The sequence below is a fragment of the Balaenoptera ricei genome, chromosome 5 (assembly GCF_028023285.1).
Source record: "Balaenoptera ricei isolate mBalRic1 chromosome 5, mBalRic1.hap2, whole genome shotgun sequence".
NCBI classification, from domain to species: Eukaryota; Metazoa; Chordata; class Mammalia; order Artiodactyla; family Balaenopteridae; genus Balaenoptera; species Balaenoptera ricei.
Window position 1 is genome coordinate 107,227,546 of NC_082643.1, and position 23,258 is coordinate 107,250,803.

Here is a 23,258-nt window from a genome sequence, read left to right on the forward strand (position 1 = left end):
ATTTTAGGCTTATGGAAAAATTGAGCAGAGAGTACACAGAGTTCCCATATACTGTGCCCTCCCCCTGCCCCAACTCTCCTGTTATAACATAACATATTAATGTGGTATATTTGTTACAAATGATGAGCCAATATTGATACAATACTATTAACTAAAGTTCATAGTTTACATTAGGGTTTATTGTTTGTATTGTATATTCTATGGGTTTTAACACTTGTATAGTGACGTGTATTCATCATTACTCTATCATTCAGAATAGTTTCACTGCCCTAAAAACCCCCCACACTTCACCTATCCATCCTTCTTCCCTCCCTCCCCTTAAACTGTTGGCAATTACTGATCTTTTTACTGTTTCCCTAGTTTTGCCTTTTCCAGAATGTCATATGGCTGGAATCATCCAGTATGTAGCCTTTTCGGATTGGTTTATTTTAATTAACAATACGCATTTAAGATTCCTCCACGTCTTTCTGTGGCTTGAGAGCTCACTTCCTATTACTGCTGAATAAATTGCTCTTTTTATTGCTGTACCACAGCCACACAGTGGAATACTATTAGATATTGAATACAAAAATAAACCCATCTAAATAGGAACCCAGAGAGCTCTCTATTCCTCTAGGCTTTCCCACTCCAACCCCCATAAAAACATCTGTACACACACAATGGCTAGCAAAGACTAAAAAGATGCAAAGCTTCTAAAAATGACAGATGCTCAGCTTAAGGAGGTTGATGACTGGGTCAGAGGAACCCACTGTTTGCTCAGTCAGAGCACCAGTTCACTACCCAGGCCTTCTGGACCAGACGCTGTTATCAGGGACTCCCTGGGCATGTGTCTGGCTGAAGTGGTGTCAGTTTCCTAAGAAACTGCCAAACTTTCCTGCAAAGTAGCTGTGCTATTTGCATTCTGCCATGATGACTGAGTGTTCCTGTTGCTCCACATCCTCACCAGCATCAAGCGTTGTCAGTGTTTTGAATTTTGGCTGTTACGGTATTTTGAGATACCATAGGTGTGTAGTGTTATTCTTGTCATTTTGATTTTCAATTCTGTAATGACATGATGTTGAGCCTCTTTTCTTATGTTTATTTGCCATGTGTCTGTCTTCTTTGGTGGGGTGTCTATTCAGATTTGTGGCCTGTTTTTTAATCGGGTTGTTTGTTCTCTTATTATATTTAGTTTTAAGAGTTCTTTGTATATTCTGGATAACAGTCCTTTATCAGATATGTTTTGCAAACATTTTTCTCCCAGTCTATGGTTTGCCTTTCACAGGGCAAATGTTTTTAATTTAAGTAAGTCCAACTTATCAATTTTTTCTTTCACGGATCGTGTTCTTGGTGTTGTGCCTAAAAAAGTCATCGCCAAACCCAAGGTCAGCTACTTTTTCTCCTATCTCATCTTCTAGGAGTTTCCTAGTTCTGTGTTTTATATTTAGGTTTATGATCAATTGAGTTAATTTTTGTGAAAGGTGTAAGGTCTGTGTCAAGCCTTGTTTTTTCGCTTGTGAATGTGCAATTGGTCCAGCACCATTAGTTGATAAGATTATCCTTTTCCACTGAACCACTGAATTGCCTTTGTTCTTTTGTCAAAGATCAGTTGACTGTATTTGTGTGGGTCTATTTCTGTGCCCTCTATTCTATTCCATTGATCTATTTGTCTATATACTGTTTTAAAAATTCAAAGAACTCCAAAAACAATTATCCATTTATGATATCAAAAATTTTTTAAATATATTCTATAAGTGCAGAAGTTACAGTAACGTTTTACCACAATATAATGAAATAAATTAGGCATATATAACATTGTTTAAAATAATTCTTACGTAAAAAAAATCAAAATTGGAAATACTGCCTTAGAAATGAAAGACAATAAGAATTCCATATTTCAAACGTTTGGCATGTGATGAAAGCTGAACTCAAGACATACCGATCACCTTAAATAGTTTTCCTAATAAACTGAAAATACAATTTTTAGTTAACATGATCTATTTATCATCTATATTTTAGATGGATTCTGTTAAGAAATTTTCCTTGTTCTACCAGAAAAAGAATTCCTTTGAGAGTATGAATTAAATTACATCAAATTTAGAAATTAATTTGGGAAAAACTGATGGATGTACAGTATTTAGGTTCCAAAACAGGAAATGGTAAGTTTCAAATCTTAAACCACACGTTCTCCTATATTACTCTTTGAAGTTTTGTTGTTCCTTTCATATATGTTTTCCTCATCTTTTGTTTAGTCTTCAAACACTTTATTTTAGATTCTGTGGCCATTATAAGATTTTTTTTCCTGTTGTGTAGGATGTCCATAAAGTTCTAGTGCAGTTTAAATTTTTAACAAATTCACTGCTATTTGACATAAACAATTTGTAAAGATACAACAGAGGAAAAATATAAAGATTTAAATGAAATTGTTAATGATTCATTTGTTCAAACTACTTTCTTCCATATTCCATTAATAAACCCTACATTATATTGGATAGGTATTTTCAAATAGTGGTAAATAGTTTTTAATTTTTTTATTATGCCAACTCTTGAGTTACATGCAAAAGACTGCATTTTATAGAATATTTATATAATACACAGAAACAAATTTTTCAAAAATTCAAACTGTACAAAGATTGTTATGGATACCCTGTATTTTGCTTTCTTTCCCCAAGGGTGCTGTACAAGACCCCCCAGACCCCGCTATATTATCTAAATGGTTACTTCTGGTATGCAGGAAAGATACTTGTCTCTCCATAATATAGGTATCAATCTATACTGAATGTGAAGTTTGCTGCTCACTCCCTCTTTCTTTATGCCCTTTCTTCACTTATATGAGGAAATTAGAACCACTCTCTCTTGCCCCCCACCTGCCCCTCTTTCTCTTTTATGCACGCCTGCTCCATCTCAGTATCTTTTAGTTACTCCACATCTCTTCTCCATATGTTCATGCTCCCATCTAGTCTCATGACTTTTATATGCTGACAATTCCCCAGACTTACACCTCAAGTTTAGATCTCTCTCTCTCTCTCTCAGAGTCACATATCCAACTGCCTAAGACATATCTCAGCTTGGGTGTCCCCGATAGGCATTTCAAATTCAACGTGCTCAAAACTGAACTCTGAGTCTGCTCCCATGTTTTCAAACTTGCTCTTCTGGCAGTCTTTTCTATCTCCATAAACGGCAAGTCCTTCTTCCAGTTGCTCAGGCCAAAAACTAGGGAAATCATCTCTGACTCCAAGAAATATGAGAGGAAGAGATGTGTGCCACTTCTGGACCAGAGGCTTTGAGACTAGAGATTTTAAGATATTTTAGCTTCTCTATCTTGTCCCTTTCCTGTGAGCCCAAGCATGGACAGCTTACAACCTGGCTTTAACCACTAAGATGAAAACAGCACCCAAGGGCGTGGCAGAGAAACAAGATGGGAGAGATGTGGGCCTCTGATTGATCATGTGGAATGAAGCCATCCCCCAGCCTGGAACTCAGGCTTTTATATGAGTTAGAGAAATAACCTTCCATCTTATTTGAGCCATTGCATTTTTGGTTCCCTTTGCTGTAGCAGCTAGCATGTCACACTAACGCACCCTTCTGTATTCTGTCTTCAAAGGGCAATTTTAAAAAAATTAAGTAAGACCACAATATCCTTTAGCCAAAATCCTCTGATGATTTCCCATCTCACCCAGAATAAAAACCAAAGTAGTCTGCAAGACCCCTTATGAGTTGATTCTCTGCTACTTCTCACCTTATTTCCCACCTCTATTCTTTTGCTCACTCTGCTCAGGAGACAATGGCTTTCTTGTGGTTTCTTAAACATGTCTAGACTGTTTCTGTGTTGAAGCCTTTGTGTTTGCTATTTCCTTTGCCTAGAAGGCCCTCTTCCTACCACATCACTCCACTCACCCCATCACTTCATGTCACCTTAAAGGTGTGGCTCTCCTCAATGCCCTTTTATTTTTTTAAATTTTTATTTATTTATTTACGGCTGTGTTGGGTCTTCGTTTCTGTGCGAGGGCTTTCTCTAGTTGTGGCAAGTGGGGGCCACTCTTCATCACGGTGCGCGGGCCTCTCTATCACGGCCTCTCTTGTTGTGGAGCACAGGCTCCAGATGCGCAGGCTCAGTAATTGTGGCTCACGGGCCCAGTTGCTCCGTGGCACGTGGGATCCTCCCAGACCAGGGCTTGAACCCGTGTCCCCTGCATTGGCAGGCAGATTCTCAACCACTGCACCACCAGGGAAGCCCTCAATGCCCTTTTATAAAGTCACATCTCTTTCCCTTATACCCCAACTCTCACTCAGTATCCATGTACCCTTGTCTGGCTTAATTTTTTTCCATTGCACTTTTCACCATTTGACACACATATATACTTCATTATTTTCTGTCTTCCTGAACAAGAACATAAACTCCTTGAAGGAAGGGAGAAACTTCTATTTTTTTTTCCCATTGCTGTATACATGGCATCTAGAACAATGACCAACACACAGCAGGTACCCAAAAATATTTGTTGAAAGAATAAAAATGTGGTCATTTAATTATTTGAAATATTAAAAAATTACTATCAAAAATTCTAAAGCCTCACAGTTGATTTTCTTGGTTTTTAGCTATATCAACAATTGTTGGAAAACAAAACTGAGATTATTTTCTCTTGCCTCTCTGTTTCATGTCTCACTGAATGAACCAGAATTTTTAGAACAATGTTAAATAATGGAAAGAACAGACATCCTTGACTTATTCCTAATTTTAACTGCAATGAAGAGACACTGGAGCAGGAATAGCACAAATACTTATTAGGGCTGGACTCAAGTAGCAGAAGTGTGAGAAGTGTCTGGGCTAAAACAAAAGGGAGTGGTAAGGATATGATGAATGAGGGTGCAAACTGTGTAATGGCATTCATTGTCAAAAAGATTTATACTATTGCTCTTTATAAAGAAAATAGGTCAGAGTCAGCCGAAAGGCTGGGACTCAATAACAAGGGATTAAGCAGAAGAAAAGAGAATTTTAAAATGCACTTATCTAATAAAGAATGTTAAATATTTAGATAGGAAGCCTTTTTTTGAAAAATAAAAAAATATACATTTTAAACTATAAAGAATAATATTTATATCTCTTAAAAATAATTTTTCTAGGAAGATAAAAATCATTATCTTGAATGAAAATATACTCCTGCATTTCATTTCTAAGTTGTCACTTGCTTTTTAAAAGTTTGAGTACTGAACTTCAGATATTCATAGATAATAGGAAGTTGAAGTAAAAGTTGAGTCCTAGATTATCTGTCAAATTCAACAGTAAAAGAAAATAAAAAAACCAAACCCTTTTATTTATAAAATGAGTTTGTTAAATTACCTGAAGTACTTGGATCATTTCTTTTGTTTTTTCAAGGCAATCATTTGATTCATTAACTTGCCCTTGAAGTTTTGCTATTATGTCATGAGTCATCTCAAGTTCTTTCTGCATCTTTATAATCTTGCCTTCTTTATGCATAGCGCTTTCTTTAGCTTCATGGAGTGACATTTCCAGCTCTTGAGTTTTCTATTAGAAAAAGTACACATGTTTAAGGTCTGCCATATAGACAGAGTCTTAGTATATAAGTTTAAGACAAAAATAATCATATATAGGAATTAATTTTCACAGATTTCACTAACAAAGGATAGAAAAGAAGAGAAGCCAATGTCACTCAATTTACACATGTATTTTTTTTTATTTATAAGCTGATGTCTTTTGGATTAAAAAATGCCCACATTTTACATTATAAGGTTTAGCATTTATTTACTAGTTCGCATGGTGCCAAGCATATTAAATAGGTACTCACATTTTAAATTAACACCACTTAGAGAAAGTACATTTGATAATTAGCTCTTTAAAGTAATACATGTCTTTTCCTTTATTTTTATTACCTACTTTTTAACTTGAAAAATACAAGCATATGGAAAAATTCAGAGGCATTTGATGAAGAGTAAGTTTCCCCACCTCAGAACCCTAGCTGACCCTGAATGAAGCAATGACTAAACTCTTTCAGGTGTATCCTTCCAGAAGTTTTCTATGTGTATCTAAGCGTAAGTGAATATTCTGTTCATAAAAACAGTCATACACACAGTAGGAAATAAATATATAGTTACTAAATATATAGTATACTAAATATATAGTTCTGCATTTAAAAAAAAATCTAATAATATATTTTCCAGATCTTTCCATTATCGATACACATAGATCTCTCATATTTGTTTTCATGGATACATACATCCTGTTTCACGGAGATCATCCACTAATGAACGCTTAGGTTATTTCCAGTTTTTTCCAAGTACAAAAATACTGGAATTTAAATACCTGAATTTGTTCATATTTATAAGATTATTCACATACATATATATGCAGGTTTTCCTGGAAAATGTGTTTTTTGACCTACTCAGAATTTATCTTTGTTTCATGAGTTGGGTAGAAATCCAGACTTTTTTTCCAGATAGCTCGATGGTTGCTCTGAATCAAACGTTAAGTAAATCGTCTTTTCCCCACTGAGCTGGCTGTTACCATTATCATAAACTAAATTCTCATACTTATCTGAGTATGATGCTGAACTCTGTTCTGCTCCAATGCTCTGTTTACCTATTTCTGCATCGTTACCAAACTACTCTAGTTATCTATTTCTGTATCATTACCAAACTACTCTAATTTGGCATAATTACCAAACTGATAGCATATTATTTCTTATCTGATAGGGCACTTCCTGGGTCACTAAGGATGTAATCTCCCTCTGCTTCTTTATCTTATTGCTTTGGTAGATGGGTTTCAAATTTCTGCTATTTTATCTCTGCCAGCTGACTGAGGTAGTGTAGTGCAGCAGATCAATCAATAGTATACTAGTGACCTTCTAGTTTCCACTGGTAATGATTAAACTAGTGGTTGATGTTTTATTATAAGTATTTATTTTGGTAAAAATGATAAGTTATAAGTTATATAAGTGTATAAGTGTATAAATTATATACACTCTTGGGTGCCCTACTAAGTCATTTTGTGTGCTAACAAAATAAAATAGCATGTTCTCTTTACAGAGTCCCACGTAAGGGTAGTTAACAAAGTAATTGAACTATTCAAATAACATACTGATTCTTGGATACAGGTTAATCCGCTTAAGAAATCTGTTATATTTTTGGCCTCTTCCATTTTGATCTTGATTATAACATTAACCAGTATGAAAGACACTGATGATAATTAGAGAAAAACTAAATTGCTCTTTCCCCCTAAACTAGTTCTGTATACAGACACAGATTATATTTTAATAGAAAGTCACATGATTTAGGAAACTTACACTGTATGGTAATAATACTTTAAGTGTCTGTATCTAGTAATCAAATTAAGCTATGAGTTACTTCTGTTTTATAATCCAAAGGGAAGTTCTTATATAATGTCTAGCTTCATATTTAGTTGGGTGATAGCCACGATAGAACTATATTTAAAAAACAAGCCCATCACATGGACACAAAGATGGTCCATGTTACTCAACACATTCAATACTATAATTTTGCTCTGAAATGTTATATAAGACATGTTATATATAAATGTTATATAAGATATTAAATGCATTTTTAAGTCTTTGATGAAGCTGCAAATTGAAAAACATAAGAAAGTACATACCTCTGTGGCTTGCTGTGTAGCTCTTGATGTAACATGAAGATTCTTATTGTCTTGTGTAGTAGGATTAACAAGGGCACCAGAGGTCAGGGAGATCTTCAAAGTTTGGTAGTTTTTAAACAGTTTTTCATTGTTCTCTTTCATTGATTTCAGATCATGTTCCCATTCTTTGGCTATGGTGGCATTTCTTTCTTCGAATTCTGTTGATTCATTCATTATAGCCTATTGGATAGTAAAAACACCATTATAGCTCTAAGATGAATTACATTAAAAAAAAAACCCACTATGAAAATAATAGATTTCTAGGACAAGGCATATGCCGAAATTATTCAGAATATTCCAGAACAGCACTTTAAAAGAATGTGAACACTCTTTGTGGTTTGCGTCAGTTCCTGAAATTTCAAACGATGTTGGATGTTGGTGATGAGAATAAAAGAATAAAGGCTGGAGAGCATTCGTATTGATTTGCAAGATGATAATCTTACCTTATTAGATCAGTACTAATGTATGAAGAAGAAACTGAAGACTTGTGCAGGTTAAAGTTATTATGTATGTTATGACACATATCATGTCATATATAAACATTAACTGACATCTAATAGCAGAGCATAACCAATAAGCTTAACAACAAGCTATTTTCATTCCAAACCTCAGTGGTTCCAGGGAGAATCATTCACTGACTTTTGGTAATTAATCTGAAAACCTTGTATTTCTGTGCAGGGAATAATGATCAACCAATGTCTTCTTTTACATCAAAGCCTAACTAACTCTGAAATTACTCATATCATCTTTTTACTTCCTAATTCCTAAGGGATGTACTTTTTTGCTCTCATCATGGATGCCTTATTGGTCTTACCTATAAATTTCTTTGTGGTTTTACGGCAATTCTGTCAGACTTGGATCCTAAATTAGTTTTGTTCTTGCTGGCATCCTGGACCCTCCATGGCTCTAGACTATGGACCTCCCACCATACAGAATTACCAGTTCCTTCTTTCAGGGTGCTGGAAGAAACCACATATCCATGCTGATCCATGCTGATCCCCACAGCAGGAATCCCTACTTTCTTTTCTTTTCCTTTTTATTGAAGTATAAGTGATTTACAATGTTGTGTAGTTTCAGGTGTACAGCAAAGTGATTCAGTTACACATACATACGTACCTTTTTTTTCATATTCTTTTCCCTTATAGGTTATTACAAAATATTGAGTATAGTTCCCTGTGCTAAACAGTAGGACCTTGTTGAAGGAATCCCTACTCTCTAATCACAACTGGGCCCTCAACATTACAGAACAACACAGAATTATATGGAAATTATCTTGTCCAAACATCAGTTATGCTTTTCTCCATTGACTGTGGACTTTTTTTTTTTTTTTAAACAGCTCATTTACTATTTTGCTTGGGGTATTCAACAAATGGATGAACAATCCAGCCACAGGAAAACATTTTTTTTTAAACATTATCTATATTTCAATGTGATTTTAGTTTCTAGATGAAGTTAAAGTCTTTGTCTGGAAATAACTACCCAAACATAGGAATATAAAACCAATATTAAAAGCTGTAATATTAATCCGGGGCCCTTTGTTCCAATTACATATATAACAAGCAACTTTCTGATTACTGCATATTTTACTAAGTATATGAGATAGGGATTACTTCAGAAAGTAGAATGAATATTCTGAGCAGTGGAAAGTAAAACAAATTAATAAACTGGTCTTAAGCAATGTTGCTTCTTATGAATCTGTCCACTAGGGCTAATCACCTTGGGAACAATGATTACAAACCACATTTTTGAACATCAAAGTTGAAGGATCAGGGCATGTGACAGTGACACCGCTGAGACAAAAAGCATGTGAGGCCTTATTAATAAAGCAGCTGGCTAGGCTTGTCCAGGGCTTTCCTACAGCTGCTGCCTGTAGCCCTGAAACAGGCTCATGTCTCACCTTGTCTGAGCCTACTTGGGGAAAAGGCTCAATTCCCACAGAAGCAGTGAGAAGTGAGAAAAGAAAGTGGAGAATCGCAAGAGGATTCCGGATTCCACAGATTCCAAATCTGTGTGTAACAAATTGATTACTACACACCAAGATTTTGTTATCTTCTTTACAAGTATAAATATATATTCAATTATCCTAAGGAAGCATAATACATTAGAGGCAGAAGATGTTTTTACACAGTTTTTTTTCACAAAGCATATTCAAATAAATTTTAAGAAAATACTTAAAATTAAGTTGCTCTAAGTCTTTTTACAAATGAGGTATAAAAATTAAAGCAGACAACAACAAAAAGAATGAGGTAGCACAAGAAAATTACTACTTACAATTATTTTGTTATTATAGCAGTTATTCACTTGAAAAATACTATCAGTTTCTTTCTGGATGCCATTTTTAAGCTTTTCTATATCAAAATGAGCATTCAACCACTCTTCCAAAAACCGGGTCATTTCTTTTCTATTACTTAGTACTTGCTGAAATTCAGTCTCTATGCTATGGCAATCACTTTCTGAAAAATCCTTGAGAATTTCCTGAGAAAAATAAGCATTGAATCACATGAACATTAGAAAAGTTTTAATCTAAATATCATAAAAAGGGGAAAACACCTTACTGAACTCTTATTCTTAATATTTTGAAGTACTGTAAATATAATTCTAATTTAAAACTTTAGTTATTTGATAATAAAATTTTGGTGTATAGCTTATAACGGAGGCACGTCTACAAATCTGCATGTTAGAATTAAAATCCCTCAAAACTATAAAACTGTGACTAATAATCACAAAATATGAATTGTTTCTGGATGTAGTTTTCTGTGCATAAAACAGGCTGTACATGGTTTTGGGAATTGAATGCCAGCCTCATACTGCTGAGAGGGAGCAGGACACTTCATGCAGAGCTGTTGTAATAAAAATGTTTCTGACTCCCAGTCACAGATCTAGGAAGTTTTAGAAGGCATTCGGAAACTTATTATGGGGTTCCATGAATTCCCACTTGATGATATTACATCTATTTTCTGTATCTTTAGGGTTCTGAAAGGAGGCTAGACTATTACTTGGCACTCTTTACATCTGGTCAGCTGTCATTCTGCAACTGATTTTTAATTTTTGGTAAATAAAAATGACTCTAAACATATGAAAAGGTACTTTTCTACTTGATAAAAAGGCTTGAAATCTAATTAAACCAATTTTAAACAAATTGTACCTCAATATGCAGATCCATACTCTGGCTCAATTTGAGGTCCCTTAATTCTTTGGGCGGTACATCATAATCTTGTTGAAGGTGCTGTATTTTAATTAGCAGTTCATTTTGCTTTTCCACTTCATCAATAAAAGCCACTTCAAGTTTATTGATGGATTCATGTTGTTCTTCCTTTATCTTTGTAACATGGCTTAACACATACTTGCAGAAAAACATTAAACAAATTGGAAAATGAAACTTGTACCACATTTAGATGAAGTTTTAAACCCCTGAGACTATGAGGCAGGATGGCATCTCTTATTATCTATATCCTCTGGTAAGTGAGGGAGAAGGAAAGAGCCTCTCTCTATCCCCAATTTTCTCTTCTCAGCAAGTTGGGCGAATAACTTCCAGGCCTCCATCTAGTTCCATATTTCTGACTTGCCCCTGGATATACCTCATGGATGTCCTACAGTTACCTCAAATTCAATAGATTTAAAATGAAAAAATAAATAAATAAATAAAAAATAAATAAAATGCACACGATTCCTTTCCCTAGAAACCCACCTTTGCCTATTACCCACCTTTTGGTTAATTATGTCATCAATCACCCAGTTCCCAGTTAGATACCTGAGATTCATTTTCAACATCTTCTGCCTACCTTGATTGGGTAACCAAAATGGGTATGACGTGTCCCAAGATTTACTTGTCAAGCATATTTAGATGTTTGGCTTTAAGGTGACAATAATTTGAATGCCATATGCTTCACGGATCTCCTCAATAAGTTCTGGATATCTGATTGCCAGGGTTTGTGGAAGAATATCAGGGCATAAGGGGCAATTCACCTAGGAAGGGCAGATACCAGCTCCTTACTTCCTTAACATCCACCATTCCTTAAGTCTTATAATTTGGCCTTTTCCTTAACTACTCAACTAAAACTGCTCTGACAGATGTCACCAGTGAGCTCTATTATCAAAAAACTGAGATCTCTTCAGTCCACATTCTAGCTGACTGAAGCATCTGCCGCTCTTGACTACTTCATCTCTGACGTACCCTCATCTACTGACTTAAGTAATAGCACTGTTGCTTGGTTCTTTTCTGTCACTTTGACTTTTCTAACCTTGAACCCATGAGTTGCTCTTTTCTGCTACTGTCTCTTGGAGAACTATCTTTTCTGGAGTTCGGATCTTATCCAAACTTATCCCCAAACTCTTATTCCTCTATTATGTTTTCTGGGCGACCTTACACATGTTGTGCAATCTATCACCTATATGAATCCCAAATCTTTATCTTTAGTCCTGACTTTTCTCCTGACAAGCCTCAGACTCTCGACTAAATGCCTGCTTGGTCTCCCTTCTTAGACATTCTGTCTTAGGTATCTCTCTCTACCTCAAAACATCTCAAACTAAACACCTCATCTCTTTTCCCTCTCTATCTCAGTTAATGGTACCACTCTCCACAAACCTGGCTAAGCCCAAATCCTGGGACTCAATCTAAACTTCTCTCCCGTACCTCCACCACCAACAACATGAACTACTATCTTAAGCTGCCAAATGTTTCTTTAATCTCGTCTGTCCTCTCCATTCCTATGAATCCTTCCCTAGCAGTACAGTCGCTCATAATAGCTCATCTGGACCACTGTAACTGTCTCTTATCTCTTCTCTCTGCCACTAGGCTTATCCTCCACAAACTCATTTCTTCTTTGTCTGCAGTGAAGTTATCTAAAATGATAATCTGATCATGCTACTGCCACCCCCTTAAAATAACTGTCCAATGGCTCTGTCTCATTTACAAAATGAACTCCAAGCTTTATCATTTGAATCTGTCTTCTACTACAGTCTTATCTTCTTTAACTTTTTATCTGGTATGTCATATAATCTAAATGTACTTCTATTGCTACACTTATTACCTGTTTATATGTCTGCCTAACTCACTATGAGATCCTTGAGATGTTATTCATACTTGTCTCCTGAACACCTGGACAGTGTCTAGGCCCATAGGCAAAGCTCAGGTTTTGTTGAATAAACAGGTCCTAGGTGCATTGAGGATCTTGCACACACTGTTCTTAGACCCACATAATCTTTAATTCAGTAGTAAATACACTAAAATAACAAATATGTCAATTCTCAAAGCAGGACTTAAACACTAAATTTTGTAATGGAAATTTATAGTGATATTTACAAAGATATTACTAAAAAAGATGGTACCTGAAGTTTCTTCATGACTCTATGAAATTCCATGGAACATCTTTGGTTTGCAGTGAGAAGTTTTTGAATTTGCTTGCTTTGTGGACATGGAAGTGAGAGGTTTGCTTTTACTCTAATTGAAAGCTCTTTTTGTGTTTCGATTTCCTTCTTCAAGTCAAGAGACAATCTATTTAAGCACTCATAATGATTATCCATCTCTGAGTATCTCTTAAGAAGCTCCTAAAGAAAATTAGAATTTATTCAATTTACCAATTCATTCTAATTTAACAAGAAATAGTCTCAGCCCTAGAATTGCAACAAAACTTAATTCTTTAATACTTTTTGTAGGAGAAAAATAAATTACGACCTTTGTGTTTATAAACAAAAGCGAACTCTTATTGTTGATTTTGGATTATAGAAATTATTGTGGAAATTTAAAAGAATTTAAACAAATATAACAAAGAAAACCGGAAGCAAACATTGTTATCATTTTGCTGCATTTTCTTTTGGTCTTTTGAATATCCATGATTTAAAGGAGCATTTATTTACAAAGTCTGAAGAGAAATGTGAGTGAATTCAATCTAGTATGTATGGTAGCTCAAGGCTGAATGCTGGCTTCTATTTACAGAAGGCAGTGTAAGTGAGTAGATAGGTGACTAAGAATCAAACTAGTTATTTGTCAACTTGGTGGAGCCTCTTCACACATTTCTATTATCTGCCTAGAATCCAAGTTTTCTGACCTTTTATCAGAGTTTGAGTTCAGGTTCTAGCTCTGCCACTTGCTGACTGGGGAAACATTGAGTCATTTTCACCACTACAAAATGAAGACCACAATAATTGCCACAAAGTTTTCTAGGGGATCAAATATTAAATAATATCTATATCTATGCAATCTATAAAATATATAGACATTATAGTTTAAAGGAAATAAAATTATATTTGTAAAAATGCTTCTATGCCCAAGTTTTACTTTGTCAGACCTGGTTTCAAACCCTGATTCTACTAATTTACTACCTATGTGACCTTGGGTAACCACTAAACTTCCTCTCTGAGTCTCAGTTTGTTTGTTTATAAATGGAACAATAAAACCCGTCTCATGACGTAAAGTACCCAGTACAGTGCCTGCACGTGGAAGACACTCAATGAGCCTAGGCCCATCAACACAAATGACGAGAGGCTAGGCAAGTGAGCCCTTGGTCAGAGTACAGGTGGAAGAACACATTAAGTTCAAGTTGCTACAGTCATGTAATAAATAACATGTTTAGTTCAGGGTGTTAAATTATAGAAGGGGCTTCTGACAACAACGAGCTCTCTTTTTTATAATTTAAGGAAAAGCTAGACAGATGTTCATTAATGTGGGATGTTGGAGGGGGGAGTCTTCCTTTAGTCTCAGAATGAATCACATCATGGTATGGAGCAGCACTGTAGAGTCATTCATTTGTACTTTTAAGAAATACATACTGAATGCTGATTTCCGTCTGGAATTTTTCTAAGTGATACAGCCATAACCAACACAAAAAAGTTTTTAGGGACTTTGCATTCTAACAGGGGTGAGAGTAAATCCTGTTGGCTTTACCCTCAATATGTATTCAGAATCCGAACACTTCTCACCAGTTCCGCTGCTACCTCTTTGGGCTGAGCCACCATCACCTTTGCCTGGATGACTGAAATTAGTCTTTCACATGGCCCTCCTGCTTCCACTCATTTTCAATAACATTCCTTTAAAATGTAACTCAGATCATGTCTCTCTGTACTCAAAATTGTCCAAGGGATTCTCCGTCTTACTCACAGTAAAACCCAAAGTCCGCTGAAGGCCCCACAGCCTGCCTCTTCCCCATTAACTCCTGACCTCATTTCTAACTGGCTATCCTCCTTCTTGATGTTCCTGGAACCCACCAGGCAGGCTTCTGTCTCAGAAGCTTTCTACTTGCTGTTCCCTCTGCTTATACTGCTCTTTCCCTGTATACCTGTGTGGCTTGATCCTTTACCTTTTTCAGGTATTTGCTCAAACATCACCTTTCCAGTGAGGCCTTAAAATCACAAACTCCTCTGTTTTCTGTGTGTGGTGTATGCACGTATATATGTACACATATACATACTTGTACTAGATTATAAAGTTTAGAAAAATATTGAGCATTATCTGTTCATTCCACATTAGGCCTTTGGAAGGGTATTACAAATAATCATTTGTAATATTAACAGGAGAGCACTTACTTTTATCCTGAAGCACTTTTCTCTCAGGCTTTCTATAAGGTGTTGGTTTCCATCACACAGTAATTTTTTTTCATATTTTACTACCTCTTCATGGTTCTGTTGCTTCTGCTTTGATACAAAGAAATAAGCAAGGCTTCAGCTGTAACTATATTAACATACAATGTCTAATCATATACTTTGATTACATTTTTATATCTTTTCAATAATGGAATTAAATATCACACATGCAACTCAAAAGCAATGTTAAAAGTGCTCAGAAAATGAATAACAGTAACACTAAATCTTATGCTGAGTGACCTCAACTCATTGGAAAAAGTGGGAAAACCACATATTTTTTGAAGATAGGATTTGTTGCTTTACTATCTATAGTTGCAAATTGGATTTTAGATATATCTCTGGTTCCTACTCTTCCAAATCTCTGTCTTAGAATCACTGCTGCCAACTCATATATGCTAGCAAAACCAAGTATACTGCCTGTGGTGTTCCAAGCCCTGTTCATATATTCTTTCCAGCACCTTGGAACAGAAAATTCATATCCTGTTTATATTTTGTATTTCTGATTAAAAGTGCAAAATAAAACATTGTTCAATAAATACTTGTTGAATGAATTAAGTCTATAAATTTAGTTAGAGCCCACATAAAGATGATTTCCAACTGTCTGAAGTTTCTACTGAGATTACAAATGGTATTGCTTTCCATTTTATTATTTCTTTACTATGAGATAATGATGAACATGAGAATGAAATATGAAAATAAGATTTTTATAGATTTCATACAATTTCTTATTTGTCTGAAGTTTATAGAGGGATTCAGTTCAGTTCTTTGAGATATGTGATTCTGAATATCTATAAATAGACATATTAGTAGAACTTCCTTTTTTATACTCATCTTGCTTTTCTTCCTTCTAACTTCACTAACAAGAGCCTATGTTTAAAACTCTATCGTGTAGAGGTAGAGAAATGAGATATTTAATCTTTTACAAATATTTCTCCACTGAGAATAATGTTATTTCCTGGTTTAAAAACCCTTTTAAAAACTACACTGAAGAAAATAGTCTGCTTTATTAACAATTTTTTTCTTAAAACTAAAGAATTGGGAGGGGAGTTTTGGGGAGAATGGATACATGCGCATGTATGGCTGAGTCCCTTTGCTGTGCACCTGAAAGTATCATAACATTGTTAATCGGCTATACTCCAATAGAAAATAAAGAGTTAACAAAAAAAAAGGTATTTTCTAAAAAACAAAAACATTAATTCGAAAAGATACATGCACCCTAATGTTTATAGCAGCATTATTTACAATTGCCCAGATATGGAAGCAACCCAAGTGTCCATCAACAGATGAACGGATAAAGAAGATGTGGTATATACATATATACACATACACATACACAATGGAATACTACTCAGCCATAGAAAAGAACGAAAATTTCCCATTTGCAACAACATGGATGGACTTCTAGGGGAATATGCTAAGTGAAATAAGTCAGACAGAGAAAGACAAATACTGTATGATACCACTTACATGTGGAATCTAAAAAATATAACAAACTAATGAATATAACAAACAAGAAGCAGACTCACAGATGTAGAGAACAAGCCAGTGGTTACCAGTGGGGAGAGGGAAGGGGGAAGGGACAATATAGGGGTAGGGGATTAAGAGGTACAAACTATTATGTATGAAATAAGCTACCCAGATATACTGCACAACATGGGGAATAAACAATATTTTATAATAACTATAAATGGAGTATAACCTTTAAAAATCATGGATCACTATATTGCACACCTGTAACATATAATACTGTACATCAACTATACTTCAATTAAAAAAAATGTTCTTACCAAAAAGAAAAAAAAAAGTAGTAATATCTGAATAACATCATTTTGGCTTCTTTTAAAACTGTATTTTCTATTTGTGTGAAAAATTATAATTAATAGTTTCCCTCATTATCCTTCACTGTTTATAGACGTTTCCAGGAAATATAAAAAAAACACTGTTACCCTTTCCAAGAAAGCTTGATTCTTATAAATAGTTACTAGATAGGGGAAGATTCTGAACTCACTCTAGCTATCATTTCTCTCAATGTTTCTCTGAATTGGTCTCTTTCCATTGTGAGAGACTCTTTTATTCTCTTTAGCTCATCTCTTTCCTTAGCTACAATTCTTATTTCTTCAAGGCTTTCATACAGTTTCTTGGTCAAGTGTAAGTTATTCATTGCCACATTTTGCACAGATAAATTTTGGGTCTCAAATTGCTTCTTCAATTGTTCCATTTCATTCACTTTTTTATGAGTTTTATTGACGTCTTCTGCCATTCTAAGAAGTTGAAGCTCTTTTCTCTGAAGTTCTGGTATCTTGACATAATTATAAAACAAGTTAGAATGCAAACAGAATTCCTTAAAGAAAGGAAAATAGTGTCTATGTATATGTACATATAGTAGAGTACATGTACATATATATCTATATTGACATATCTGTATCTATGTCCTTTCTCATTCCATAAGTAATTTCCGGCACGGTTATTCCCCCAAAGAACAGAACAACACATACCTTTCTCGGTAATTCGTCTTTTGATTTATTTAAATCCTTCTGAATGTTTGAAATCTGAGATGTCTTTTCTGAAACTCTCTCTCTGAACTTATCAATAGTTTCTTGGTGTTCTTTCAAATGCATATGGGCAATTTTTAGTTGCTCTTGTGTTTCCAGATCCTTTGTTATTAGAAGAAATTGAGAAATATGATATAAAGGCACATTACCTTTTCTTAACAATGAACTAGTTAAACAAAATCTTAAAAAACCCATGTTCATAGTTAAAAAAACCTCCATGGGGCTTCCCTGGTGGCGCAGTGGTTGAGAATCTGCCTGCCAATGCAGGGGACACGGGTTCGAGCCCTGGTCTGGGAAGATCCCACATGCCGCGGAGCAACTGGGCCCGTGAGCCACAACTACTGAGCCTGAGCGTCTGGAGCCTCTGCTCCGCAACAAGAGAGGCCACGATAGTGAGAGGCCCGCGCACCGCGATGAAGAGTGGCCCCCACTCGCCGCAACTGGAGAAAGCCCTCACACAGAAACGAAGACCCAACACAGCCAAAAATAAACATAATAAATAAATAATAAATAAAAATTAAAAAAAAAAAAAAAACAAACCTCCATGCCACCCCCAAATTAGAACAGTACAGAAGGACATAAAGTCCAAGTCCCTGTCCCTAGCCTCACCCATCGCAGTCCTGTCACATGCTGAACTCTGCCACTTATTTTTCAAATTTCACACCACTTGGATATCTTTCTAAATCAGTATCACATAAAGAGTGTCCCATTCTTATGCTTAGTTTTCCACTATACAGACAAACACCACTTAGCCAGTGCCTTACTGGTAGATACTTGGATTGTTTCTGATTTTGTTCATCACAATGTTGTAGTGAATGCTGCTGTATTTCTGTCCAGATATGTGAATATATTGGTAGGATGAATTTCTACAAACCTGCTGTAGCAAATGTATATGTTGATAATTTTTAAAATGCTATTGTCAAACTGCTTCCCTAAAAGGTTACAACATTCAAATTTTCACCAACAGTATCACTTATTTTCAAACTTCTTGCAGTAAAAACATGTTTACAAGACAGGAAGAAAGAGCACAACTCACTCTAGCTATGGCTTCTTGCAGGTCTGCCTTGAGTAGGTCTCTCTCCAGTTTCAGAGTCTCTTCTACTCTCCTTAGGTTATCTCTTTCTTTCATTACAGATTTCATTTCTTCAAGGTTTTCATGAAGTTTCTGAGCCAAATTTAAGTTCTCCATTTCTATTTTATCCAGAGTTAAACTTTGGGCCTTGAATTCTTTCTTCAGTCGCTCTATGTCACACATTTTTTTCTGTGTCTCACTAACCTCTTCTTTTAACTTAAAAAGTTGATGTTCATTTGCTTTAAGTTCTTGGACCTTAAGATAATCGTAACATTAGGGTTAGATGGTTTCTTAGGGAGGGATAAAGAATAGTTTCTAAGCTGATTAAGACAGTTTTCCCATGTCACTCATTAATATTCTGTGTAATTCCATACAGGATTTACTTTTTTTTGTGGTATAATTTATATAACTACACACTAATCTTATGTGTATATGGCTCAACTATTCTTGACATATGTATACAGCTATGTAACTACAACTCAGATTAAAATACAACTCAGAATTAATACAGAACATTTACTTACCTCACCATAAGGTTCCTATGTGTCCCTTCCTAGAACAAACCACTATTCTGACCTTTTTCATCCCAGATCAGTTTGCCTGCTTTTAAACTTATAAATCACAATGTATTTATCCATTCTCCTGTTGATAGGTATTTGGGTTGTTTTCAGTTTTTTGCAATTATGACTGAAGTTGCTGTGAACACTCTTGTATGTCTTTACGTGGAAGTGTGCACTTTCTTCTCTTAGGTACATAGCCAAGGAGTGGAAATGCTGGGCCACAGGCAGGTATATGGTTCGGTGCTAGTAAAAGCTACCAAGCTGTTTTCTAATGTGGCTAAAGCATTTTACATCCCTCAGGGATTTTAGGCATTACTTTTTATTCTAGGAATAAATCAGGTATCCAAACATATAAGCGCCATGACCCCCTCAATACCTTTTCTTGTAATTTAGCATTTGAATTTTCTAAATCCATTTGCATATTTGATATTTCTTCTGTCTTCTCACAAACGATCCTTCTGAGTTTATCAACAATTTCCTGGTGCTCTTTCAGATGCACGTGAGCAATTCTTAGTTCCTCTTGTTTTCCAAGGTCCTTTATTGTTAGAAAAAATTAAAAAACAATGACACAGCTTAATGTTAACTAGTATTTTCTTTTTAATGAAAGTGATACATTTTCTTAGTAAAAATAATACATTTCTTATTTCTTACTCCACATCTTTGATGTTGTTAGAAAGTTATCGGCTTTCCCTTCCCCTGTCCTCACCTCCCCACAATGTACTCATATTTTTCAGAGGTAAACATGCTATACACATACTATTCTACAACTTGCTTTTCCCCCTAAGAGTTATTTTGAGCTTCCAAATTAGAACATTCAAATCTATTTCATTTTTTTAAGGGTTGCACGTATCCTGACATATTGCTTCTATCTACCCAGTTTCCTTGTGATAGACATTTAGGTTATTTCCTATTTTTTATCACAAATTGCTATAATGAACAACCTTATGGTATATGTGTGTGTGCGTGTTATGAATATACACACATATATATTTTTCTTGACCTTAAAAATTGAGTAAGTGTACATGTAGGGTAAAGTCCATGAAGAAAATGCTGGTTACAGAATTTAAAATTTTCAAAAATAATACCAAATTACCTGCCTAAAAGGTTGTATCCTGTTACTTCTCACCAAAAGTACCACTCATCTCAAAGAAGGGTTCATTGATGTAAGGAAAACATCACATTAACTCGCTGGGAAGAGGAACGAGTGTAACTTACTTTAGCTTTTGTTTCTCTGAGGATTTCATTGAGCTGGTCTTGCTCCATTTTGAGGGTTCCCTCTATTCTTCTCAAGTCATCTCTTTCCTTAGTAACAGATTTTATTTCTTCAAGGTTTTCTTGAAGTTTCTGAGTCAACCTTAACTTCTCTGTTTCTATGCTTTCCAGGGTTGAATTCTGGGCCTCTAATTGCTTCTTCAACTGCTCTGTTTGATATGTATTTTCCCTGAGATCATTTTTTACCTTAAGAAGTTGACGTTCCTTCTCCTGAAGTTCTTGGATCTTGAGATAATCATACAATAAGTTAGGATATAGATAGATATAGAGAAAAAGCTAATAGTTTCTAAATTGAATAGGTAAGTCTCTATGTATCTTAGGCTAACTGATATCCTGTTTCATAATACAAAAGACTTGATTCAAACTCTCAGTTACTTAGATATTAGTAGAAATACCTGTGCTTTTAAGGCAGTATTTGTGTTTTCTAAAGCCTTTTGAATATTTGATATTTCATCTGTCTTCTCTGAAACAATTCCTCTGAGTTTATCGATAGTTTCTTGGTGCTCTTTCAGATTCATTTGGGCAATTCTTAGTTCCTCTTGTTTTTCCAAGTCCTTTATTATTAGAGAAAGAAAAATAATACGTTCAGAATAATACAATTCAACCGTGTGTAGAAAGGTACAGGGTAAGAAGTAAAAATTCCCCTCTCTCCTTAGGCCTCCCAGTTCTCATCCTCTAAATGACTTTTAGATGTCAATATATTCTAGATACACTACTCTGTAACGTAACCCTTTTCTCTATCAGGATACTTCCAAATCAGCTCTATCTCGTTCTTTACCTGTGGGTTGGTATTCCATGGTCTGAATGTGCTGTATTGATTCAGCCAGTCTCTACTAATGGACAGTTAGAATTTTTCCTGTTTTGGGGTTTGCTTTATTTTGTTATTGCAACTTGTACAAATATCTTTGCACAGTTGTGCTAATGTGTGCAGGATAAACAGCAATAACTGGACTTTTTGGGTCAATGCATACACTTATTGAAAACTTTGGAAGATATTATCATATATCCGTCCCTCCAGCCTTCCCCAAGATTGGACCAATTTTACAACCTCACCAACTCTATCAACCATGGCTCTTTTAGGACACGATGTCATATTTACTAGTTGGGGGAAAGATGGTAACTCACTCTAATTGTGGTTTCTCTTAGGTTTTCCTTGAGCTGGTCTATCTCTACTTTGAGAGTCTCCTCCACACTCCTAAGGTCGTCTCTTTCTTTTGTAACAGATCTTATTTCTTCAAGATTTTCATGGAGTCTCTGAGTTAACCTTATGTTCTCCAATTCTGTATTTTCCAGGGTTGACTTTTGGGCCTCAAGTTGCTTCTTCAAGTTTCCCATTTCACATATTTTTTCCTGAGTCTCACTGACATCTTTCATCTTAAGAAGTTGATGTTCTTCTTCTTGAAGTTCTTGAATCTGAGAAAATCATAAAACAAGTTATGACATAGACAGAAAATTTTAGGAAAAAGAACTGTCTCTAAAAATAAGGTAATCATCTTTACATTTTAGTCTAATGTATGCATTATTTTCTTCCGTAAGGGATATGATGAACACAATAATCAGATGTCATTTTCCAACTTAACAAAACAAGACCTACCTTTGCCTGTAATTCAGCATCTGAAATTTCTAAGTCTCTCTGAATATTTGCTCCTTGATCTGTCTTCTCTGAACTATTCCTTGTATTAATGGTTTCTGGGTACTCCTTCAGAAGAATGTAAGTAGCTTTTAGTTCCTCTTTGATTTTCTGTCCCTTTATGATTGGAGGAAAATTAATCAAACTTAGTAGTGAACATCATCATTATCACTTTAACACTATTTTTATATCCAAAAACATTATAAGAGGGAAACTTACTTCAGCTACAATTTCTTTAATGTTTTCTTTGAGTTGGTCTCTTTCCTTTTGAAGGACTTCCTGCACCCTTTCCAGATCATCTCTTTCCTTAATTATGGTTTTTATTTCTTCTTGACTTGCCTGAAGTTTTTCAGTCAACTTGAGCCTCTCGCTTTCTATTCTTTGTAGTGATGAATCTTTGGCTTTGAGATGTTCCTTTAACTGTTCCAGTTCATTCCAACTCACTTTTTCCTGAGTTTCACTGATTTCTTTTATGGTAATAAATTGTTTCTGTTTCTCATGAAGCTCTTGGGTCTTAAAAATAATAATAAAATAAGATAATAGCCAAAAATATACTTATGTGTGCACACACATAAAAACGTGTGTTTATATATGTATATATATGTGTACGTATATTTTTTAAGGAAAAAAATCCAGTATGCTTTCTAAAACAATTTAGGAGGTAAACAGTAGTCTTTGTAATCCAGTTAGCTACCTCCCTTAAGTTTTCTCCCACTGTTACTTTACTCCCAATTTACCTTTTTCTGTAATTCATCATTTGTTGTTTCTAATTCCTGTTGAATGCTTGATATTTCAGTTTCCCTCTCTGAAAGATCCACTCTCAATTTACCAATAGTTTCCTCCTGCTCTTTTAGGTGACAATGAGCAACTTCAAGTTCCTCTTTGGTTTCTAGGTGCTTCATTATTAAAGGAAATTGCAAGAAATTTATGAAAACGTTATAACCATTACACT

At 35.1% G+C, this 23,258-nt stretch overlaps 1 protein-coding gene across 2 annotated transcripts in view; it reads right to left on the minus strand.

The window, feature by feature from the left end:
* CENPE (centromere protein E) overlaps positions 1-23,258 on the minus strand; it is a 73,551-nt gene that overhangs the window by 8,966 nt on the left and 41,327 nt on the right. The window contains exons 31-44 of one of the 2 annotated variants that reach the window (XM_059924199.1): positions 23,044-23,202; positions 22,526-22,819; positions 21,802-22,089; positions 21,072-21,230; positions 19,781-19,939; positions 18,809-19,099; positions 17,716-17,874; positions 17,229-17,519; positions 15,164-15,268; positions 12,971-13,189; positions 10,788-10,985; positions 9,914-10,117; positions 7,604-7,822; positions 5,318-5,503 (exon numbers count right to left, since the gene is read on the minus strand). In XM_059924199.1, coding sequence (XP_059780182.1) covers positions 5,318-5,503; positions 7,604-7,822; positions 9,914-10,117; positions 10,788-10,985; positions 12,971-13,189; positions 15,164-15,268; positions 17,229-17,519; positions 17,716-17,874; positions 18,809-19,099; positions 19,781-19,939; positions 21,072-21,230; positions 21,802-22,089; positions 22,526-22,819; positions 23,044-23,202 — 2,931 coding nt within the window. Of the gene's footprint in view, positions 1-5,317; positions 5,504-7,603; positions 7,823-9,913; positions 10,118-10,787; positions 10,986-12,970; positions 13,190-15,163; positions 15,272-17,228; positions 17,520-17,715; positions 17,875-18,808; positions 19,100-19,780; positions 19,940-21,071; positions 21,231-21,801; positions 22,090-22,525; positions 22,820-23,043; positions 23,203-23,258 lie in introns of both variants that reach the window. The other variant, XM_059924201.1, reaches the window with a different exon arrangement.